Source organism: Amblyraja radiata, chromosome 38 (genome assembly GCF_010909765.2).
Source record: "Amblyraja radiata isolate CabotCenter1 chromosome 38, sAmbRad1.1.pri, whole genome shotgun sequence".
NCBI lineage: Eukaryota > Metazoa > Chordata > Chondrichthyes > Rajiformes > Rajidae > Amblyraja > Amblyraja radiata.
The window spans coordinates 12,674,619-12,699,502 of NC_045993.1; the positions used below are offsets into that span (position 1 = coordinate 12,674,619).

Sequence of the window (24,884 nt, forward strand, 5' to 3'; positions counted from 1 at the left end):
CCTGGGATCGCTCCCACCGCGGAACCAACATCAAGGGCTCGCAGTCTCGGGTGAGGCCGAGTCGGGAAGCTCCAACGTCATGGAAGGCTTGACCAGCCCCGACGCGAGGTTCGATCGCCCGGCGCGGGGGAGCTAACATCCCCCCGATGCAGGAGCAGATCGCCTCGATGCGGAGGGCACGATCGCCGCGGGCTACGGGAGCCAAGATCGTCCCGTCAATGGAGGGCTCGAGACCCTCGACTGAGGAAGAACAAAAGGAAGGACTTGATCTTTATTTCACCTTCCATCACAGTGAGGAATGTTTAGGAGTCACTGTAGTGGATGTTCATGTTAAAATGTGTTTTTGAGTGATCTGTTGCTTTTAATTGTATGACTTAGCTGGCCAATGAAATTCCTCGTATGTTGCAAAACATACTTGGCGAATAAAGTGTGATTCTGATTCTGAAATCAATGTGAAGATGAAAAATAAATTGGATGCATCCCCACAATGTTGCTTGAAGAAGATCCTGAAGACCACATCACAAACGAGGAGATCTACCGTGAAACTGCAACAAAGCCTCTCAGCCAGGACACGCAGGATGAAATTTGCAGGACATGTACTCAGAATGTCACCAGAACGTGCACCTAAGATAGCAAAGACATGGCAACCTGGCGGAAGAAGGAAAAGAGGCCGACCAAAGCTCACGTGGAGGCAAACATTCCAGAAGGATTTGGAAGCCCAGGACACTCTCCCTATCGAGGGTGGAGGACGTCGCATACGACCGAACAGAATGGCGAAAGCTTGCTGCCCAAAGCACTCAGCAGTGTGGGAGGAACCAAGTCTAAGTAGGTAAGCAGCACGATGTCCCAACTCTTACGCACAATGAGAGATACAAAGTACCGGAGTAACTCAGCAGGCCAGGAAGCATTTCTGGAGAACATGGACAGGTGATGTTTCGGGGTCAGGACCCATCTTAAGATTGCACTGAAGATTCAGACTGCACATTCTTACACAATACACTGGCCTATTAAGGCAAGATATCAAATTCTCTTTTCACTACCCAAGCCACCTGTGCCACTACTTTCAGGGAGCTATGAACCTCCCAAGGTCCCTCTGTACATCTGTATATTTACTGTATATGTTCAATTCAACGTCTCCAAATGCATTAACTCACACCTGCCTGGGTTAAATGTGCTCCTCTCACCACGTCACCCAACCCTCCACTCATCTATGTCTCACTTGTTTGAAAACTACCTCCTTCACTCACCACAACTCCACCAATGATTGTGTCATCTGAAGGCTTGCAAATCATGCTCCCTGCATTCCTATCCAAGTCTAGAAAGTTATATATATTTATTGCAAACAGAAAATGTGTGACAACTGTGGTTCAACAATCCTTTGAAAACATCACAGGGTCCTTACAACAACGTGTTTTATGGGATCTGATGTAATTGGGTAAAAACTGGAATCAGTTCAGAGGGAGGAAATAAGAAGGGTGTTGCTAAGACAAAGACAATAGACAATAGGTGCAGGAGTAGGCCCTTCGAGCCAGCACCGCCATTCAATGTGATCATGGCTGATCATCCCCAATCAGTAACCCGTTCCTGCCTTCTCCCCATATCCGCTGACTCCGCTATCTTTAAGAGCCCTATCTAGCTCTCTTGAAAGCATCCCGAGAACCTGCCTCCACCGCCCTCTGAGGCAGAGAATTCCACAGACTCACAACTCTCTGCGAGAAAAAGTGTTTTCTCGTCTCCGTTCGAAATGGCTTACTCCTTATTCTTAAACTGTAGCCCCTGGTTCTGGACTCCCCCAACATCGGGAACATGTTTCCTGCCTCTAGCGTGTTCAAAACCATAACAATCTTATATGTTTCAATGAGATCCTCTCTCATCCTTCTAAACTCCAGAGTGTACAAGCCCAGCCGCTCCATTCTCTCAGCATATGACAGTCCCGCCACCCCGGGAATTAACCTAAGCTTAATCAAGTTTTTCCAAAGATGGAAGAAGTGCTTTCAGTTTAGTTTATTGTCACGTGTACCGAGGTACAGTGAAAATCTTTTGTTGCGTGCTAACCAGTCAGTAGAAAGATAATACATGATTACAATTGAGCTACCCACAGTGTAAGATACATGACAAAGGGAATAGCATTTAGTGCATGATAAAGTCAGTAAAGTCTGATTAAAGATAGTCAGAGGGTCTCCAATGAGGTAGATAGTAGCTCAGGACTGCTCTCTAGTTGTTGGTAGGATGGTTCAGTTACCTGATAACAGCTGGAAAGAAACTGGTGCTGAATCTGGAGGTGAGCGTTTTCACACTTGTACACCTCTTGCCTGATGGTAGAGTAGAGTTCCAGGCATCGGCAGCTGAAGACATAGCAGTCGAACGTAACACAATCAAGAGCAGCACAGACATGAGGGGGAGCGATGCCATGGAGAGAAGTTAGAAAATATGGATGGGAATTAAAAAAGAAAGTTGTTGCTTTGCCAGGAGCCCAAGCAGGTCACCAAGCACCAAGGGGTGTATTGGGCGAATGGTATTTAGGGCATGAGGGCATGGAGCAGAGTTGATGTTGTTTTGTGGTTGATTAAAAATTGGATGTTGGTGACAAGTACTTTGGAATTGATTGGTAGAAGTTTTCAGTAAGAGGTGAGCTGAGGGGAGTGACACAAGAGACTGCAGATGGTGGGACCTGGAGCAAAACACAAAGTGCTGGAGGAACTCAGTGGGTCAGGCAGCATTTGGGGAGAGTGTGGAGAGGCAACGTTTCGAGTCAGGACCTTTCTTCAGATTGAGGTAGATACAAGAATGATGCAAAATTACGGAGGTGGAAGTCAGCATTTGGCATGTTGATGTGCGTTTGTGGCCAGAAGCTTGTCTTGTGATTAATATGACACCAGCATTGTGAACAGTCTGGCTCAGTTCCAGAAATCTGCTAGCGAGAGGATAGAAATTGTTTTGTTTTTTTAGAGACACAGTGCGTAAACAGGCCCTTCAGCTCACCAGGTGCGCTCAGACCAGCAATCCCTGCACATTAACACCATCCTACACTCACAAGGGCCAATTTTTACATTTACCAAGCCAATTAACCTACAAACCTGTACGTCTTTGGAATGTGGGAGAAAGCCGAAGATCTCTGAGAAAACCCACACAGGTCACGGGGAGAACGTACAAACTCCGTACAGACAGCACCCATAGTCGGGATCAAACCCAGCTTGTCGACGCTGCAAGCGCTGTAAGGCAGTAAGTCTACCGCTGCGCCACTGTGCCGCCCACAAATTTAATACGGGAAGCAAAGCCCTTAAGCTTTGATCGTCCCAACATTTAGTTGGAAGGACAATGTGCATCCAGAACTGAGCGACAGACGAGAGATGATGGCTATGAACCCCCCCATGTGGAAGTCAAAGTATTGATAGTCCTAAGGGGCAGTGTCATGATAAACAAAAATGAAGAGAACCAGATACTAAATTCATGTTCACGTCACAAGAGCAGAATTAGGCCATTCGACTCATCAAGTCTACTTTGCCATTCAATCATGGCTGATCTATCTTTCACGCTCAATCCCATTCTTGTGCTTTCTCCCTGTAACCTTCGACACCCGTACTGATCAAGAACCTGACAATCTGTGCTTTAAAAATACTCAAAGACAACAGCAACGAGTCTATGTGAACGTGAAGGGAAATCAACTGCATGCAATTTCCTGGCTGCAAATGGATAGTTAATAATAGAACTGTGTAGGTACAGATATCCACACTGAGCCAATGTGAAGAGAGGCTGAAGGTGATCTAGCTAACTATGCCAGAGGCAGGAGGCAGCTCGTGAAGGAATGGTTTCCACCCAGTCCAATAAAATGTACCATGAATTGAAACATCATGACCCGAGTGTCATTTCAGTCATCTGACCTGGGCAGAGACTTGATAATTAGAAAAAGGAGAAGAAATGGAGGTAAGTTTCAATCTATGGATGTTACATTCAAGAGTCAAATGGGCTTTCAAATACTATCCTGTTCTGCTAAAAAAATCCAGCTCGCCCTAAATCCCGCTGCTTCTATACCAAATTACCAGGGACCATTATTATTATTATTATCCATCCATGAGCCTTGCATTTCTATTCTCTTCTGATCCAACATCAGATTAATATTAACATTTATGAACATTTATTAACTTACAGCTCCAGAGACCCAGGTTCGTTCCTGACCGCAGGTGCTGTCTGTGCCGTGTTTGTACGTTCTCCCTGCGACTGGTTTACCCCGGATGCGCCAGTTTCCTCCCATACACCAAAGACGTACAAATTTGTGCACTTTGGTAAAAATAAATGTTAAATTATCCCTAGTGTGTAGGATTGTGCTAGTGTAAGGGGATTACAGGTCAGCACGGAATCAGTGGGCTGAAGGGCCTGCTTTCTCGCTGTATCTCTAAATTAAACGAAAAATTTACATCCTTATATAAAGATATCTTTCCATGTCCTTATTCGTCCCTTTCCATGTAATAATCTTAAGACTTCCAATCCTCTGAATTCTTTAGACTAAGAGTTATACAACACAGAAACATGTCCTTCGGCCCATCTTTCCCATGCCGACCAATATGCCCAACTATGCAAGTCCCACACCTGCATTTGGCCCATATCCCTTTGAACCTTTCCTTTCCATGTCCAAACTCTGACCTTTTTGTAGAAACAAAGAACTGTGGATGCTAGTTTACCATGGAAAGACACAAAATGCTGCAGTAACTCAGCTGGTCAGGCAGCATCTCGAGAGAACATGGTTAGGTGACGTACCGGGCTGGGTCTCTTCTTCAGAAAGGTCCCGACACGAAACGTCACCAATTTACTCTGAGTTACTCCAGCACTTTGTGCCTGACCTTATTGTACACTCCGCATGATTCCCTGCACCATCAGCCATTAGGAGCAGCTTTTTTGTATCTACCTTACCCACACCAGGGATAATCCAGTCCATCTCCACCAAATGACAAGCTGATCAAGAAAACATCGAAATGGTCAAGCCTGAAGCTAACAAAAGCATGGGTTTGGATTTCAGTGGAGAAATGTATCATGTAAAAGATGGAATAGCTTATTGTAACACTGCTCACATCTAATCTTTTTTCAGCATCACCCCCAGACGTTCCCTCTGCTTCCCCATTAATGTGCATCATGTCGATGCTGTTCAGAACTGCAGACAATGTCAGGCTATGTCCCGTAAAGTTGTCCCAACAGCATTCCTTCCCTGGGCCTTCACACAAGGTAGAACCATTCTGACTGCTCCACCCCCTCCATTCCTCACCCCCTTCCACTCTATTTGTCAAACCTAAACTGTCTTTATAAATTATACTGCTTGAGTATGTGTAGGAAGGAACTGCAGATGCTGGTTTACACTGAAGATAAGACACAAAATGCTGGAGTAACTCAGCGGGACAGGCAGCATCTCTGGAGAGAAGGAATGGGTGAGATTTTGGGTCAATGCTCCAACTTTTTGGGTCTATCTAAGCCTAAATGAAGCATGTAATGATGCCAAAGTATGGTCTGAGAAATGATAGTTTTAAAAATGAACACAAGATGAGGAAAAAATAATAAAGAGATGAAAAGATTGGATTCTATATTTGTGTTAAAGTCAGAGTAAAGAGCCTGTCCCACTTAAAGTGGGCGTCATTTGCGCGTCTCACAGATGGCGCGCGAAGAATCTGTACATCCCAAAATCCTGAGGCGCCGCGCGCGACTGCGCGTCACTGCCTACGTCACCACGCACCATGCGCGCATCACGATGTGTGCGTCGTGACGCGTAAATTACTCGCAAATGACGCCCAAATGGGACAGGCCCTTAACTCCAGCATTTTGAGTCAATCCCTTGAATCAACTTTCTTATTCTTCTGAAGATGTAATGATCGTTTCCTGCAGGTTATTCCTTATCTCCCAGTCTCAGTGAATTGGAATCTGGACTAACCTGGTCCACATTAAAGCACCGCTCCCCTCCCTCCAGCTACAATTTACAAACTTCTAAAACAAGCACTAGGCGTCAGCTTATTGCTGCCTCCTTAACCTGATCCCACAACTGCACAAATACCACAGACACTAGAAATCTGAAACTCAAGCAGAAAACACTGGAAACAAGTAGACCAGTCCTCGTGGAAAGAAAGAGTTTCAGGTCAGTAAAGGGCCTGTCCCACTTGGGCATCATTTACGCCACAGGCCGGTAGTGACTGACGTACGACTGTCGGGCGAAAATCTTCTAGCAGTATGACAGTTGCGCGCCAAGTGCTCTTGAGGGCCCTGCTTCTTTTGGGAGCCATTTGCGATGTTGTTCGTACTTAGTCTGATCTCCGTGGCAAGGATTTTCCCAGTGAAAAATTTTCAAAACTACGCGCTCTTTATATCTGGATGGTCACGTGGTGCGGCGCTCAAATGACGCGCGAATAACCATATAACCATATAACAATTACAGCACGGAAACAGGCCATCTCGGCCCTACAAGTCCGCGCCGAACAATTTTTTTCCCTTAGTCCCACCTGCCTGCACTCATACCATAACCCTCCATTCCCTTCTCATCCATATGCCTATCCAATTTATTCTTAAGTGATACCAACGAACCTGCCGCCACCACTTCCACTGGAAGCTCATTCCACATCGCTACCACTCTCTGAGTAAAGAAGTTCCCCCTCATGTTACCCCTAAACTTCTGTCCCTTAATTCTGAAGTCATGTCCTCTTGTTTGAATCTTCCCTATTCTCAAAGGGAAAAGCTTGATCACATCAACTCTGTCTATCCCTCTCATCATTTTAAAGACCTCTATCAAGTCCCCCCTTAACCTTCTGCGCTCCAGAGAATAAAGACCTAACTTATTCAACCTATCTCTGTAACTTAGTTGTTGAAACCCAGGCAAGATTCTAGTAAATCTCCTCTGTACTCTCTCTATTTTGTTGACATCCTTCCTATAATTGGGCGACCAAAATTGTACACCATACTCCAGATTTGGTCTCACCAATGCCCTGTACAATTTTAACATTACATCCCAGCTTCTATACTCAATGCTCTGATTTATAAAGGCTAGCATACTAAAAGCTTTCTTTACCACCCTATCTATATGAGATTCCACCTTCAAGGAACTATGCACGGTTATTCCCAGATCCCTCTGTTCAACTGTATTCTTCAATTCCCTACCATTTATCATGTACGTCCTATTTTGATTTGTCCTGCCAAGGTGTAACACCTCACATTTATCAGCATTAAACTCCATCTGCCATCTTTCAGCCCATTTTTCCAAATGGCCTAAATCACTCTGTAGACTTTGGAAATCCTCTTCATTATCCACAACACCCCCTATCTTGGTATCATCTGCATACTTACTAATCCAATTTACCACCCCTTCATCCAGATCATTGATGTACATGACAAACAACAAAGGACCCAACACAGATCCCTGAGGCACCCCACTAGTCACCTGCCTCCAACCCGACAAACAGCCATCCACCATTACCCTCTGGCTTCTCCCATTCAGCCACTGCTGAATCCATCTTGCTATTCCTGCATTTATACCCAACAGTTTAACCTTCTTAACCAACCTTCCATGAGGAACCTTGTCAAAGGCCTTACTAAAGTCCATATAGACAACATCCACTGCTTTACCCTCGTCAATTTCCCTAGTAACCTCTTCAAAAAATTCAAGAAGATTAGTCAAACATGACCTTCCAGGCACAAATCCATGTTGACTGTTCCTAATCAGACCCTGTTTATCCAGATGCTTATATACATTATCTCTAAGTATGACGCGAATGACGCGCCAACGGCATAGGGCAGCGCATGGTTACGGACGTTGATGCACGGTGACACATAATAAATTAGCACAGGCAATGTTCGTGCGTCACCGTGCATAACCATGCGTCACCACGCGCTACACGTACGCCATCAGTACGCCAGCGTGCGCAAGGGATACGTCACACAGGTGGCACGCGTGGATTTTGGGCATTACAAAATCCTGGGGCACCGCGCGTTACCGCGCGTCACTGCATACGCAACCACACGCCACAACGCGCAACCAATTTTTAGGATGCCGCGTAAATTATGCCCAAGTGAGACTGGCCCTTAACTGTTCACCAGTTCTGATGAAACGTCATCGAGTTAAACCGTGGCCTCCAGATATATTTTCAGCAATTCTACTTTTAACGTTTCGCTCAGCATGGTGGGTGCCTCACCTACCACAAAATAAGCCCGTCATACTTTGGTAGAGAGAAGAAACAATATAGACAGCAACAGGCGGATCTGTCTGCACGTTCACAGATCAGTGAAGATGCCAGAACACATTGATTTATAACCCTCCCTTTCCTACGTATTCATGTGCACGTCTCTTAAAAGCCACGATCATGTTTGCCTCCACCATTGTGTATAATAATCCAGCTCCACACATCTTCTTTAAACTTTGCCCCACTCACATTAAAGCTATGACTGTAGTCCTTGACATTTCCACCCTGAGGAAAAAAGGTTCCGATTATCTTTGCTTCTGGTAATTTTAAATACTTCTATCAGGTCTCCCATCAGCCTGCGAAAAAGAAATACAAGTCTGTCCAATCTCTCCTTACACGCTCTAATCCACGCAGCATTCTGGTCAACCTCTTCTGCACAAGTTTCCACATTCTTCCTGTAATGGGGTGACCAGAACTGCACACGTGGAGACAGCAATCACAAACCAGAAAGGTTTATGGACTTTGTAAGAAGAAATCACAATTTATGTTCGCTGAATGCTATTCAAGTTTATAAATTAACTGACAAAGGTGTTATGGATCAATGAATTGTCACAGGCTGCTACAGTGTTTAACAAGTTCAGAATAATGCACATTACCCAAAAAGGTCACCTGTATACTTGCAGCTCTGAAACACAGGTTAAAGCATTTCATACGCAGTGGCGCAGTGGTAGAGTTGCTGCTTCACAGCGCCAGAGTCCCGAGTTCGTTCCTGACAACGGGTGCTGTCTGTACGGAGTTTGTACATTCTCCGTGACTGTGTGTGTGTTTTCTCCGGGTGCTCCGGTTTCCTCCAACACTCCAAAGACGTACAGGTTTGTAGGATAATTGGCTTTGGTAAAATTGTCGTGTAGGATAGTGCTAATGTACGGGGTGATCGCTGTTCGCCGAGGACTCTGTGCGACGTAAAGCCCGTTTCCGCGCTGTATCACCGAAGTCTAAAGTCAAAAAGATAGGAAACACCACAGACCGAGTGCTGAAGCTTTGGAAAGGGAGGCAGTGGGTGATGGTTGTGGAAAGGAGAAAGGGATCTGTATACAGTCTATACGGCAGACAGAATTCCTGATTCACCCTTTTCAGTGGCTGGAGCTAGAAACTCTGGCAGACGAGGGCATTTTATTGCCATGATCAGTGTGCCAATGTAACAACACTAATTTGCATCAATGTCAAGAGACTGAATGACTCTCTTTTTGCAAACACCCCCTCCCTGCTCCAGAGCAATTCCCGGCACCACGTTCTGCTCAATCTGTGTTAATGCATCATAGAGCGCTCAACATGTAGGATCATTTTCCAGGTGTGGCAATGTGGAGAGGCGCAAGAAGTTTATTTTAATTGGTTTTCTCCCTCTTTAACTCACTTTTGCAGTTTCCCAACAGATTGACCAAGAGCAGTGATTCATGAAGGGCACTCTTCATTTGAACATTGACAAATGGGGCTAGGTATCTTATCTTAACTGCCACAAGAGGACTTGGTTTAGAATAGGGATACAGTGCGGAAACAGGATCTTCGGCCCACCGAGTCCTAACACTATCCTACACACACTAGGAACAATTTACAATGTTACCAAGCCAATTAACCTACAAACCGGTGTGTCTTTGGAGTGTGGGAGGAAATTGGAGCACTGAAACTGGAGAACAACCAGGCAGGTCACGGGGAGAACGTACAAACTCCACACAGACAGTCCCCGTAGTCAGGATCGAACCCAGTGCCCTGGCGCTGTGAGGCAGCAACTTTACCGCTGCCTCACCGTGCCGCCCTGTTTAGCTGTTTGAAGTCAACCAAATGTGGGAAAACAGCTGGAGTCAATTGAATCAACCCAGAATTGCTAAAGAACAACAACCCACAGGGAAGCAAGAGGCAAGTAAAACTGTTACTCAAACATCGCACCAACACGACGAAGCAGGTGCTATAACAACATTTAAAGACATTTGGACAGGTACTTGGAGAGGAAAGGCTTAGAGGGATATCGGGCAAACGTGGCAGGTGGGATGAGTGTAGATGGGGCATCGAGTCAGCATAGGCAAGTTGGGCCGAAAGGGCTGATTCCGTACTGTATAACTCTATCCCTTCACTGTGCTCTCAAACACAGATGCTCGAGGGACAACCCTGCTAACAAACCCAAAAGCTGCTATACTCTCACAACTCTCACTGTCTGAAGAAAGGTTCAGACCCGAAACTTCACCTATTCCTTTTCTTCAGTGTGCTAGCTAACCCGCTGATTTACTCCAGCACTTTGTATCTGTAATCTCACAACAGGCAGGTTTTCACAGAAGGGGCGACTGCACCATCTTTTCAGTGAGCACTCAGGAGTGAAGCCATTTCCTCAGAGCATCAGAAGGCAGAGGCAACGTGCACTGACCTCACTCGTGCCTGTGTGGTCATGTGGAGCACAGTCAGGGTGCTGTCACTCTCCAACATAACCTGCATGAAAACCTGGCAGCTCATTAATCTAGCAACAGGACACTTCCCTGTGAACCTTGGAGATCACATCAACCACCCACAGAGTTCTGTCCTGGAACTGCCCTCCTCAAGTGAACTCTCTCCTGTACACTAATATCTGCTAATGACAGCCTCGGATGACCAGGGGAACAAACTGTAAGATGCTGATCCTTTTGTCTATCTTCCGTAAATGACAGCATCTGCAGTTCCTTTCGACCAATATTGAAAAACACTGATAGAAAAGCCATATCCTTTGGAAGTTTTATTTTGTGAAACAAAGGCTTCAACAATTATTCTCTTGCTGACTATTTCAGCCTTCATTCTGAATAATGTGAAAGCATGGGATGCAAAACGTTCTGTGGTGGGACACTCACACAGGCTCCTTCATGAAAAATACCGTGGCAACACGGTGCCCTGACTCACTGACAAACACTCTCACAACGTCTGATCTAAGGGCCAGAGTTCTAGGGAGAGGTTGGACAGACTCAGACTTCATTCAGTTTAGTTTATTGTTACGTGCACCGAGGTACAGTGAAAAGCTTTTGCTGCGTGAGCAGCAAGACAAGACATGATTACAATCGAGTCATTTGCAGCGTACAGATACATGATCAGGGAATAACGTTGGGGTGGGAGATTGCAACCTTCACGTGGTCCGCCCTGTTTCGACAAATGCAATCAACCCGGTGTGCACAGTCAAATAAGATCAAATAGAACAAGTTGTCCTACAACTTTAGGCTGTGCACGCCATACGCAAGAAGAAGAAGAAGGGAATAACGTTTAGTGCCAGGTAAAGCCAGCAATCATTCTTTGATGAGCAGAGGGGTGTATAAAATCATGACAGACATAGACTGGGTAAATGCAGTATTTTTTCCTTAGGTAGGGTAATCACAAACAAGAGGGCTTAATTTTGAGGTGAGAAGGGAAAGATTTTACAGGAACCCACAAGTTAAACTTTGTCACTCAGAGGATGGTGGGTTTACTGAACAAGCAGAGAGGAGGTAGTTGAGACAAATACTTTAACAGCTTTTAAATTTGGAAAGATATGTTAAAAGAAAGGTTCAGAGGGATATGGGTCAAGCCTAGGCAAATGGGGCTAGCTTAGAATAGGCATTTGGACAGCACTGAAGCTCTGACACAGATGTGCTAGCCCACAATGAACATCATAAGAACATAGGAAAAGCTAATCACCAGCTGATGTCAAAGTGCCTTATAAACCCACGCATCTGTCCAAAATCCCACCTCTCCCAGAACACACGCTAATGATCACACCAATCACCCTGAGCAATGAGGAACTGCAGGTGCTGGTGTTACTAAACACTTTAACTCCCCTTCCTATTCCCACACTGACCTTTCTGTCCTGAGCCTCCTTCACTGTCAGAGTGAGGCCCAATGCAAATTGGAGGAACAACACCTCATATTTTGCTTGAACATCTTACACCCCAGCGGTATGAATATTGACTTATCTAACTCGTAACCCTTGTTTTCCCTCTCTCTCATCCCTCCCCTATCCTTGTCCTCCAACTAGTTTGACTGTCCTCCTGATTAAATGTTATCTTTGTATACCTCGCTGTCACCTTCCCCTAGCTAACAATGATCTCTTCTACATCTTCCTTGACCTTTGTCCTTTGATGTCTCGTTTTCACACTGTACCCTTCCATATCTGTGTCTCCCTCTCCACTGACACTCAGTCTGAAGAAGGGTCTCGACCCGAAACGTCACCCATTCCTTCTATCCAGAGATGCTGCCTGACCCGCTGAGTTACTCCAGCATTTTGTGTCTAACCTGAGCAAATGGCCCAGGGTTTAATTGACAAGGAAAAGACAGACAATCCTCAGACACTTGACGACAGGCTCCAAAGTCGCGACCACTTTCTCCACAAGATGACCCAAAATGTGATGACTTGTTTCCTTGATACTGAATGACTGCTTCATTTGCCATAACCTGCTGCACCTCTGCTCAAACATAACCTGCAGGTATAACCAATGTCCCTTTGTTGTTAACCAGCAGAGGCACCCTCCCCTCATTCACCTCACCCCCCTCCCCCCACTTCCCTCGTCCTCATACCTCATTTCCCAGCCATTGCATCCCTCTGACCCACCTGCCCTGTCACTCACCCCCAGCCCCCTCACACCCAATATATTACACCCTCCAGTCTCCCAAGCCCGTCCGCCCCTCACTTCCGTCTCCCAATCTCACTCACCCTCTCCCTCCTCCTCACTCCCCCTCCCCCTCCTCCTCACTCCCCCTCCCCCTCACTCCCCCTCTCCCTCCTCCTCACTCCCCCTCTCCCTCCTCCTCACTCCCCCTCCCCCTCTCCCTCCTCCTCACTCCCCCTCTCCCTCCTCCTCACCCTCCCCCTCCTCCTCACTCCCCCTCTCCCTCCTCCTCACTCCCCCTCACTCACCCTCCTCCTCACTCCCCCTCTCCCTCCTCCTCACTCCCCCTCTCCCACCCCCTCCTCCTCACTCCCTCTCCCTCCTCCTCACTCCCCCTCTCACCTCCCTCCTCCTCACTCCCCCTCCCCCTCTCACTCCTCCTCACCCTCCCCCTCACTCCCCTACCCTCACTCACTCTCCCGTCCTCACTCATTCCCTCTCAACTTGCCCTCATGTCCCCCTCCCTCACACACCCTCTACCCTCACTCACTCCCCCCTCTCACCCCATCCCCCTCACTCACTACCCCTCCCCTCACTCACTCCCGTCCCCTCCTGTCCAGCACCGCCGCCCCACCCGGACGCTCCGAGCGGCCGCTGTCCTCCATCTCCCCCCCCCGGACACTCACATGAGGTCAGGCCGGTGGCGGTGTATGATGGCGCAGAAGGCGAGCCCGTCCCTGAAGCTGGAGCTCATATTCTTCACCTCTACCCCGGGGTAGCCTTCGGCCTGCCGCCGGGCCCACTCCTGCAGCGCACGGGTCGCCATGGAAGCGGCTTCGGAGCCTCGCTCAGCGGCGCCCGACCCCACTTCCGGTGCCCGCCGCACCACGTGACGTACCGCCAGAGCGCCTCCCACCCGCCCCCTGTGGTCCCGCCCGGTACTGCAGCGTCAGCGCCCCTCGCGGCCCCATCCGGTACTGCAGCGCCAGCGCCCCTCGCGGCCCCGCCCGGTACTGCAGCGCCAGCGCCCCTCGCGGCTCCACTCGGTACTGCAGCGCCCCTCGCGGCCCCGCCCGGTACTGCAGCGCAAGCGCCCCTCGCGGTTCCACGCGGTACTGCAGCGCCCCTCGCGGCCTCGCCCGGTACTGCAGCACCAGCGCCCCTCGCGGCCCCACCCGGTACTGCAGCGCCAGCGCCCCACGCGGCCCCACCCGGTACTGCAGCGCCAGCGCCCCTCGTGGCCCCACCCGGTACTGCAGCGCCAGCGCCCCTCGCGGCCCCACCCGGTACTGCAGCGCCCCTCCTCCTCCATGGCAACACGCGGAACTGCAACTCCCTCCACACAGTGTTGTTCTGTTGCAACGCCTCTGGTTGTGAATGGATTTCCAAACCATAAACACCCCGCTTCTTGTAAAGACTGTCCTCCACTCTCAATTTCCCCATCTCCGCTGCATCTGCTCCCAAGATGAGACTTTCCATTGTAGGACAGCGGAGATGTCCACTTTCTTTAGTAAACAGTGGCAAAGCTGATAGAGTTGCTGCCTCACCGCGTCAAAGACCCGGGTTCGATCCTGACCACAGGTGCTGTCTGTGTGGAGTTTCCACCACGTTCCCCCTGTGACCTTGTGAGTTTTCTGCGGGTGCCCAGACTTTATCTCACAGTCCAAAGGTATGCAGGTTTAGACAATAGACAATAGACAATAGGTGCAGGAGTAGGCAACTCGGCCCTTCGTGCCAGCACCGCCATTCAATGTGATCATAGCTGATCATCCCCAATCAGTACCCCGTTCCTGCCTTCTCCCCATAGCCCCTGACTCCGCTGTCTTTAAGAGCCCTATCTAGCTCTCTCTTGAAAATATCGAGCGAACCGGCCTCCACCGCCCTCTGAGGCAGAGAATTCCACAGACTCACAACTCTCTGTTTGAAAAAGTGTTTCCTCGTCTCCGTTCTAAATGGCTACCCCTTATTCTTAAACTATGGCCCCTGGTTCTGGACTCCCCCAACATCGGGAACATGTTTCCTGCCTCGCGCGTGCCCAAACCCTTAACAATCTTATATATTTCAATAAGATCCCCTCTCATCCTTCTAAACTCCAGAGTGTACAAGCCCAGCCGCTCCATTCTCTCAGCATATGACAGTCCCGCCATCCCGGGAATTAACCTTGTAAACCTACGCTGCACTCCCTCAATAGCAAGAATGTCCTTCCTCAAATTAGGGGACCAAACCTGCACACAATTCTCCAGGTGTGGTCTCTCTAGGGCCCTGTACAACTGCAGAAGGACCTCTTTGCTCCTATACTCGACTCCTCTTGTTATTAAAGGCCAACATGCCATTCGCTTTCTTCACTGCCTGCTGTACCTGCATGCTTACTTTCATAGACTGATGAACAAGGACCCCCAGATCCCGTTGTACTTCCCCTTTTCCCAATTTGACACCATTTAGATAGTAATCTGCCTTCCTGTTTTTGATACCAAAGTGGATAACCTCACATTTATATGTTATTTGGCCTCGTAAATTATCCCTCATGTGTCGGGATTGGATGGGAAAGTGGGAAATATAGAGCTAGTGTGAACAGGCTCTACGTTCTCTACGGTGGGCTGAAGGGCCTGTTTCCATGCTGTATCTCTGAACTGAACTAAACGTGGTTTCCCTGCTGCTGTCATAGATGAATCCCTCACCCGTATCTTCTCCGTGTTCTGTAGTTCTAATCTCTCCCTCCTGCCCATTCAGAACAAGGATAGAGTTCCTCCAGCCTCCACGTCCAAGACATCATTCGTCAACATTTCCGCCATCTTCAACGTGCTCCCGCCACCAGTCACATCTTCCCATCCCCACCTCCTTCCACCTTGACCACTCCCTGTACAACTCCTTAATTCACTTAGTTACTTCACACCCAAATCACCCACTCCTCAGGTACGTTCCCCTGCAAACACAGGAGATGTACCACTCATTCCACACTTCCTCCCTCAAATCCACCATTTTTGATGTGGCCCCAGCGGTCCTTTTAGGTAAGAAAGAGGTTCACGTATTGTATTGTATTGTATTGTATTCAAATTTATTGTCATTGTCTCAGTTAGAGACAACAAAATGAATTTCCCTTACAGGCAGTATCATAAAAATAAAAATAAATAAATAATAATAAATAATAAAACATATTAAAAATAAAATAGAATTTAAAAAAAAGCACAAACACTGAAAGTCCACGACACAACATAACACAGTGGCACCAAGGTGAGGAAGGCACCATAGTCCAGCCAGCCTCCCCTCCGTTCTTCCCAGATGTTCACTCGTGGTCGCGGCCTTCCTAGCACCCGCAGTCGCCGCCCTGGGTGGCCCGATGTTCAGGCCCTCACGCCGGGCTGGTGGAACGCCGACGCCGAACCCCGACGGTGAACATCCTCCTCCTCAGCGGCCCGGACCTCCTGATCAGCCGCCTCCCACAGCCGGAGTCCGCAGCTCCCGAGTCCGCAGCTCCCGAGTCCGCAGCTCCCGAGTCCGCAGCTCCCGAGTCCGCAGCTCCCGAGTCCGCAGCTCCCGAGTCCGCAGCTCCCGAGTCCGCAGCTCCCGAGTCCGCAGCTCCCGAGTCCGCAGCTCCCGAGTCCGCAGCGGCCGAGCCGGGCAGAGTCGCAGGACCCCGTGCTGTCCATCAGCGCCGCCCGCGTTGGGAGCTCCGCAAACCGCAGCTCCATGATGTTGGTGCCGCAGGTCCAGCACTCCGGGCTCCAGACGGCGATCCCCGGTAAGGCATCGCCAGCCCCGCGATGTTACAGCGCTGTCCCGCCGCTGCTGGAGCTCTGGTCGATCCCGGCAGGAAAGGCCACGCCAATCCAGTAGGTAGGCCGCTGGGGAGGGGGGGGGGGGGCGAGGACGCGACTCGAATTATAGTCGCGTCTTCACCAGGAAGCGGCTGAAGGACGGTATCCCCCGCACCGTACCCTCTTCCCCCACATCAAAACACAAAAAAACCACAAAAAAACACACTTTTACATAACTAAATAAACAAAAAAAACAAAAAGATACCGGGCTGTAGGTGGAGGCTGCTGGCACCAGCGCCACCGGAAGTACCTCTTTAGGTACTGGATGGGAAAGTGGGAAATATAGAACTAGTGTGAACAGGCTCTACGTTCTCTACGGTGGGCTGAAGGGCCTGTTTCCATGCTGTATCTCTGAACTGAATTAAACGTGGTTTCCCTGCTGCTGTCATAGATGGATCCCTCACCTAACGTGCCTCCTCTAACATAGAAACATAGAAATTAGGTGCAGGAGTAGGCCATTCGGCCCTTCGAGCCTGCACCGCCATTCAATATGATCATGGCTGATCATCCAACTCAGTATCCCGTACCTGCCTTCTCTCCATACCCTGATCCCCTTAGCCACAAGGGCCACATCTAACTCCCTCTTAAATATAGCCAATGAACTGGCCTCGACTACCCTCTGTGGCAGGGAGTTCCAGAGATTCACCACTCTCTGTGTGAAAAAAGTTCTTCTCATCTCGGTTTTAAAGGATTTCCCCCTTATCCTTAAGCTGTGACCCCTTGTCCTGGACTTCCCCAACATCGGGAGCAATCTTCCTGCATCTAGCCTGTCCAACCCCTTAAGAATTTTGTAAGTTTCTATAAGATCCCCTCTCAATCTCCTAAATTCTAGAGAGTATAAACCAAGTCTATCCAGTCTTTCTTCATAAGACAGTCCTGACATCCCAGGAATCAGTCTGGTGAACCTTCTCTGCACTCCCTCTATGGCAATAATGTCCTTCCTCAGATTTGGAGACCAAAACTGTACGCAATACTCCAGGTGTGGTCTCACCAAGACCCTGTACAACTGCAGTAGAACCTCCCTGCTCCTATACTCAAATCCTTTTGCTATGAAAGCTAACATACCATTCGCTTTCTTCACTGCCTGCTGCACCTGCATGCCCACTTTCAATGACTGGTGTACCATGACACCCAGGTCTCGTTGCATCTCCCCTTTTCCTAGTCGGCCACCATTTAGATAATAGTCTGCTTTCCTGTTTTTGCCACCAAAATGGATAACCTCACATTTATCCACATTATACTGCATCTGCCAAACATTTGCCCACTCACCCAGCCTATCCAAGTCACCTTGCAGTCTCCTAGCATCCTCCTCACAGCTAACACTGCCCCCCAGCTTAGTGTCATCCGCAAACTTGGAGATATTGCCTTCAATTCCCTCATCCAGATCATTAATATATATTGTAAATAGCTGGGGTCCCAGCACTGAGCCTTGCGGTACCCCACTAGTCACTGCCCGCCATTGTGAAAAGGACCAGTTTACTCCTACTCTTTGCTTACTGTTTGCCAGCCAGTTCTCTATCCACATCAATACTGAATCCCCAATGCCGTGTGCTTTAAGTTTGTAAACTAATCTCTTATGTGGGACCTTGTCGAAAGCCTTCTGGAAGTCCAGATACACCACATCCACTGGTTCTCCCCTATCCATGCTACTAGTTACATCCTCGAAAAATTCTATAAGATTCGATTTACCTTTTGTAAATCCATGCTGACTTTGTCCAATGATTTCACCACTTTCCAAATGTGCTGCTATCCCATCTTTAATAACTGACTCTAGCAGTTTCCCCACTACCGATGTTAGACTAACTGGTCTGTAATTCCCCGTTTTCTCTCTCCCTCCCTTCTTAAAAAGTGGGGTTACGTTTGCTACCCGCCAATCCTCAGGAACTACTCCAGAATCTAAAGAGTTTTGAAAGATTATTACTAATGCATCCACTATTTCTGGAGCTACTTCCTTAAGTACTCTGGGATGCAGCCTATCTGGCCCTGGGGATTTATCGGCCTTTAATCCATTCAATTTACCCAACACCACTTCCCGGCTAACCTGGATTTCACTCAATTCCTCCAACTCCTTTGACCCGCGGTCCCCTGCTATTTCCGGCAGATTATTTATGTCTTCCTTAGTGAAGACGGAACCAAAGTAGTTATTCAATTGGTCCGCCATATCCTTGTTCCCCATGATCAACTCACCTGTTTCTGACTGCAAGGGACCTACATTTGTTTTAACTAATCTCTTTCTTTTCACATATCTATAAAAACTTTTGCAGTCAGTTTTTATGTTCCCTGCCAGTTTTCTTTCATAATCTATTTTTCCTTTCCTAATTAAGCCCTTTGTCCTCCTCTGCTGGTCTCTGAATTTCTCCCAGTCCTCCGGTATGCTGCTTTTTCTGGCTAATTTGTACGCATCATCCTTCGCTTTGATACTATCCCTGATTTCCCTTGTTATCCACGGATGCACTACCTTCCCTGATTTATTCTTTTGCCAAACTGGGATGAACAATTTTTGTAGTTCATCCATGCAGTCTTTAAATGTCTTCCATTGCATATCCACCGTCAACCCTTTTAGAATTAATTGCCAGTCAATCTTGGCCAATTCATGTCTCATACCCTCAAAGTTACCTTTCTTTAAGTTCAGAACCATTGTTTCTAAATTAACAATGTCACTCTCCATCCTAATGAAGAACTCAACCATATTATGGTCACTCTTGCCCAAGGGGGCACGTACAACAAGACTGCTAACTAACCCTTCCTCATTACTCAATACCCAGTCTAAAATAGCCTGCTCTCTCGTTGGTTCCTCTACATGTTGATTTAGATAACTATCCCGCATACATTCCAAAAAATCCTCTTCCTCAGCACCCCTGCCAATTTGATTCACCCAATCTATATGTAGATTGAAGTCACCCATTATAACGGTTTTGCCTTTGTCGCACGCATTTCTAATTTCCTGTTTGATACCATCTCCAACTTCACTACTACTGTTAGGTGGCCTGTACACAACACCCACCAGCGTTTTCTGCCCCTTAGTGTTTCGCAGCTCTACCCATACCGATTCCACATCCTGCAAACTAATGTCCTTCCTTTCCATTGCGTTAATCTCCTCTCTAATCAGCAACGCTACCCCACCTCCTTTTCCTTTCTCTCTATCCCTCCTGAATATTGAATATCCCTGGATGTTCAGCTCCCAGCCTTGGTCACCCTGGAGCCATGTCTCCGTGATCCCAACTATATCATAGTCATTAATAGCTATCTGCACATTCAACTCATCCACCTTATTACGAATGCTCCTTGCATTGAGACACAAAGCCTTCAGGCTTGTTTTTACAACACTCTTACCCCTTATACAATTTTGTTGAAAAGTGGCCCTTTTTGATTTTTGCCCTGGATTTTCCAGCCTGCCACTTTTACTTTTCACCTTGCTACCTATTGCTTCTGCCCTCATTTTACACCCCTCTGTCTCTACGCTCACACATTTAAGAAACCCTTTCCCTTTAACTCCATCCTCCACTAGCCCATTCGACACCCCACCCCCCTTATTCAGTTTAAAACCACCTCATCTAAGTTCATGTTCATAAGTTCTAGGAGCAGAATTAGGCCATTCAGCCCATCAAATCTACCTCCGTCTTAAAAATATTCATAGGCCTCCACAGCCTAAAGAAATTCCTTCTCATTTCCTTTCTCTGTCTGAGGCTATGTCCTGTGGTCCTAGACTCTCCCATTAGTAAAAACATACTCTCCATGTATTTTCCACATTCACTCTATCCATGCCTTTCACTAATTGTTAAGTTTCAATGAGGTCCCCCCCCCCATCCTTCTAAACTCCAGTGAGGACAGGCCCAGTGCCGTCAAACACTCATCATATGTTAACCTTGGGATCGTTTTTGTAAACCTCCTCTGGACTCTCTCCAATGCCAACACATGCTTCCTCAGATATGGGGCCTAAAACTGCTCACACTACTCCAAATGCAGCCTGACCATTGCCTTCTAAAGCCTCAGCATTACATTCCTGTTATTTTGTATTCTAACCCTCTTGAAATAAATGCTAGCACTCATACATCTACTGCATCCATGGCCGTCCGAAGGGGCGGTGCGTTGGGTGCGACCGCACCCCCCTTTTTTTCCCTTAAGAAAAAAGTCACAAAAAAAACAAAAAAAATCAAAAAAAAAAATCAACTTTTCCATTTTGGAAACGGCCAGTTCTCTGTTCTCTCGTCCCCGGGCGGGAGTGGCTGAATCTGAACCCACGGCTGTAACCCCAACACCAGTCGCCGCTGCGGCGGAGCCTGCTCCCCTAGCCTCCCCCCGCCGCTGGGGCCCAAGCCATCTTCCCCCCACACCACCCCCGCTGACCCCCGCTGGGCCCACGCCACCCCCGCTGGGCCCACGCCACCTCTGCTGGGCCCACGCCACCCCCGCTGGGCCCACGCCACCCCCGCCGGGCCCACGCCACCCCTGCTGAACCCCGCTGGGTCCACGCCACTTTCGCTGACCCCTGCTGGGCCCACGCCACCCCCGCTTGGTCTACGCCATCCCCGCTTGGCTCACGCCACCACGGCTGGGCCCACGCCACCCCCTCTGACCCCCGCTGGGTCCACGTCACCCTCGCTGACCCCCGCTAGGCCCACGTGACCCCTGCAGGGTCCACGCCACCCCCGTTGGGTCTACGCCAACCTCGCTGGGTTCACACCACCTCCGCTGGGTCTACGCCACCCCCGCTGGGCTCACGCCACCCTGCTGGGCCTACGCCACCCCCACTGACACCCGCTGGGTCCCCGCCACCCCCATGGGACTCACGCCACCTTCATCCCCCCGCCCGCTGGGCCCGCGCCACCTTCATCTTCACCCCCCGCAAGAAAGTGGGGGGATGTGAGAGGGGGGAGGGGGAGAGAGATAGGGGAAGGGAGAGGAGAGAGAGATGGGGAGGGGAGAGGGAAAGGGGGATTATCTTAAGTGAGATTGCAAAATTAAGGTAGGTTTTAGAGCTATTATATTTTCTCCTCCATATGAATAATATTAAACAATATCAAATAATATCAAACAATTGGAACTGCTTTCTTTGATAACAATACTGAAAAATATGAATTCCATAGTTTGTGATAAATACACATTTTAATGGGATCATTATATACAGATGTAACATTTCCATTTTGAGATCGGGGGGAGGGGGGATGCTGGCGGCAAATATGCGTCAAGCCGATAGCCTAATCGTTAAAGAGTTAAAAGATAGCCTAAGAGCTGAGAAGAGGAATCAGAGCTGCCAAGGAAAGATACTCTGAGAAGTTGAGGAGCAAGTTCTCAGCTAATGACTCTTCTTCAGTTTGGAAGGGCATGCAAGAAATCACCAGCTATAAGAGGAAAGCCCCCCGCTCTTTGGACAATCGTCAGCTGACGAACTACCTGAATGAGTTTTACTGCAGGTTTGAAAATCAGAAACGTAACCCTGGTACCCCCTCCCCAACAAACACAGCCAGACCCCAGTCTGCAAAGAATGGACCCTGCACCCTCTCCTTCCCATTCACCACTTCACACCTACTTCAGGCAAGACTCCAGTATGAAAAGAGTGGACCCTTTCCCACCCCAACCAACACTTCACACCCACTCACAGCCTGACCTCAGTCTGCAAAGACTGGGCCCTTCTACACCCACCCAACTCCAATCACCACTTCACACCCAATGACTGCACCTCCACAGACACCTCTGTCAAGCTTCTCAAGTTTGCGGATGACACAACCCTGATTGGACTGATCCAGGATGGGGATCTCTGTACTCTTTTCAGTTTAACATCTTTCCTATAACATGGTGCCCAGAACTGAACACAATATTCTAAATGCGGTCTCACCAACGTCTTATACAACTGCTACATGACCTCCCAATCTCTATACCCAATACTCTGACTGATGAGGGCCAAAGTGCCAAAATACTTTTTTGACCACCTGATATACCTGCGACACGACCTTCAAGGAACCATGCAACCATCAACCATTCCTCTGCCCACCTGGCTAATTGATCCAGATCCTGCTGCAATCTTTCACAACCATCTTCACTATCTGCAAAACCACTCACTTCTGTATCATCAGCAAACTTACTAATCTTGCCCTGTTCTGTGACGTTTCACAGAGTGCTGGAGTAACTCAGCGGGTCAGGCTGAGTATAGAAGTTGGGAGGTCATGTTGCAGTTGCATAAGAAGTTGGTGAGGCCGCATTCAGAGTATTGTGTTCAGTTCTGGGCACCATGTTATAGGAAAGATGTCATCAAACTGGAAAGGGTACAGTGAAGATTTATGAGGGTGTTGCCAGGACTAGAGGGCCAGAGCTATAGGGAGAGGTTGAGTAGGCTGGGACTCTATTTCATGGAGCACAGGAGGCTGAGGGATGATCTAATAGAGGTGTATAAAATCATGATTTGAATAGATATGGTTGAGTCTTTTGCCCAGGGTAAGTGAATCGAGGAGCAGAGGACATAAGTTTAAGGTGAAGGGCAAAAGATTTAATAGGAATCTGTGGGGTATGTTTTTCACACAAAGGGTGGTAGGTGTATGGAACAAGCTGCCAGAGGAGGTAGTTGAGGCAGGGACTATTGCAACATTTAAGAAACAGTTACACCGGTACATGGATAGGACAGGTTCGGAGGGATATGGATCAAACGTGGGCAGGTGGGACTAGTGCAGATGAACATGCTGGGCCGAAGAGTCTATGACTCTATCTTTCCCTCTCAAACCCATTCTCCTGCCTTCTCCCCATTACCTCTGACACCCGTATCAATCAAGAATCTATCAATCTCCCCCTGAAAAATGTCCATTGACTTGACCTCCACAGCTGTCTGTGGCAATGAATTCCACAGTTCACCACCCTCTGACTTAAGAAATTCCTGCTTATCTCCTTCCTAAAGGAATGTCTTTTAATTCTGAGGCTGTGGCCACTGGTCCTAGACTCTCCCACTAGTGGAAACATCCTCTCCAAATCCACTCCATCCAAGTTTTTACCAGGCTGGGACAGACGGCAACAGCTTCACACTGTGTCCCAAAGCTTGTGTCCTGTCTTGCATCACCCAAGGCAGCGGAGACGTTATAGGAGAGGGCAAGCACCGTAACAAAGTAGCTCACGATGGTTTGGGTAACATTCAGGAATGTCTATGCATGTCACATCATGAATATTACTGAAGAACGGTCTTGATCCGAACTATAATCTATACCTTTTCTCCAGAGATGCTGCCTGACCCACTGAGTTACTCCAGCACTCTATGACATGTCACCTATCCATGTTCTCCACAGATGCTGCCTGACCCGCTGAGTTACTCCAGCACTCTATGATATGTCACCTATCCATGTTCTCCACAGATGCTGCCTGACTCGCTGAGTTACTCCAGCGTTCTGTGAAACGTCGCCTATTCATATTCTCCGCAGATGCTGCCTGACCCACTGAGTTACTCCAGCACTTTGTGACTATTTTCCTTTCACCCATCTGCCCAAGCCCACTCTCCCCCTCCCTTTCCTATGTTCCTTTCCACCCATAAACCTATCTCTGCCTCTACATTTCACTCCTCTTTCAAATCTGCTCTACTTATCTACATGCATTTTTCTTCTTCACTTTTTAGTCATAGAATGATGCAGTGTGGAAACAGGCCCTTCAGCCCAACTTGCCCACACCGACCGACATGTCCCATCTACAGTAGTCCCACTCACACACGGTTGGCCCATATCTATCTAAATCTGTCCTATCTGTGTACGTGTCCAAATGTCTCTTAAACATTAGGATAGTCCCAGTCTTTATTACCTCCTCTGGCTGCTCGTTCCATACACCCAGCAGCCTTGTGTGAAAAAGCTCTCAGATTCCTGTTAATTTCTGAAATATTGGTCATAAATGTGGTGCAAAAATGCTCCAAAACAAGGCTCAGAATGGATCAGAGAGCATCTAAACCCCCTGAGCTTCCAGGGCCCTTAAGAGGTCCCTGGACCCCGGCATCGAGGGACTTCACGCTTCGCGCTCGTGATGTGTGCAGCGCGCACATTATTTCACATGAAGTTTTTTGTAATCCTGCATGCCACCCCCCTTTTTGAAAAGCTTCGTACGGGCCTGGCATCCGTTGTTCTAGATGTGGCTCCGAGACAAAATGCAGACTCAGCGACCTTGGTATTCGGTCCACCAGGGCCTACTGGATCTCCCAGTAGATAACTCCCCTTCCCATTCCCATGTGGACTTTTCTGTCCTGGGTCTCCTCCATTGCCAGAGTGAACAGCACCTCATATTCCGATGAATATGAAGAAGGGTCTGAAGAAGGGTTTCGGCCCGAAACGTTGCCTATTTCCTTCGCTCCATAGATGCTGCCGCACCCG

General features: G+C 48.3%; 1 protein-coding gene across 2 annotated transcripts in view; it reads right to left on the minus strand.

Annotated features, from left to right (window-relative positions):
* The window catches only part of micall1 (MICAL like 1), a 98,751-nt gene extending 85,128 nt beyond the window's left edge, over window positions 1-13,623 (minus strand). For both annotated transcript variants that reach the window (XM_033013603.1, XM_033013602.1), the window contains exon 1: window positions 13,426-13,623. In XM_033013603.1, the coding sequence (XP_032869494.1) occupies window positions 13,426-13,565 (140 nt within the window). In that variant the 5' untranslated portion in view covers window positions 13,566-13,623. The remainder of the gene's footprint in view (window positions 1-13,425) is intronic.
* Window positions 13,624-24,884: the final 11,261 nt, after the last annotated feature.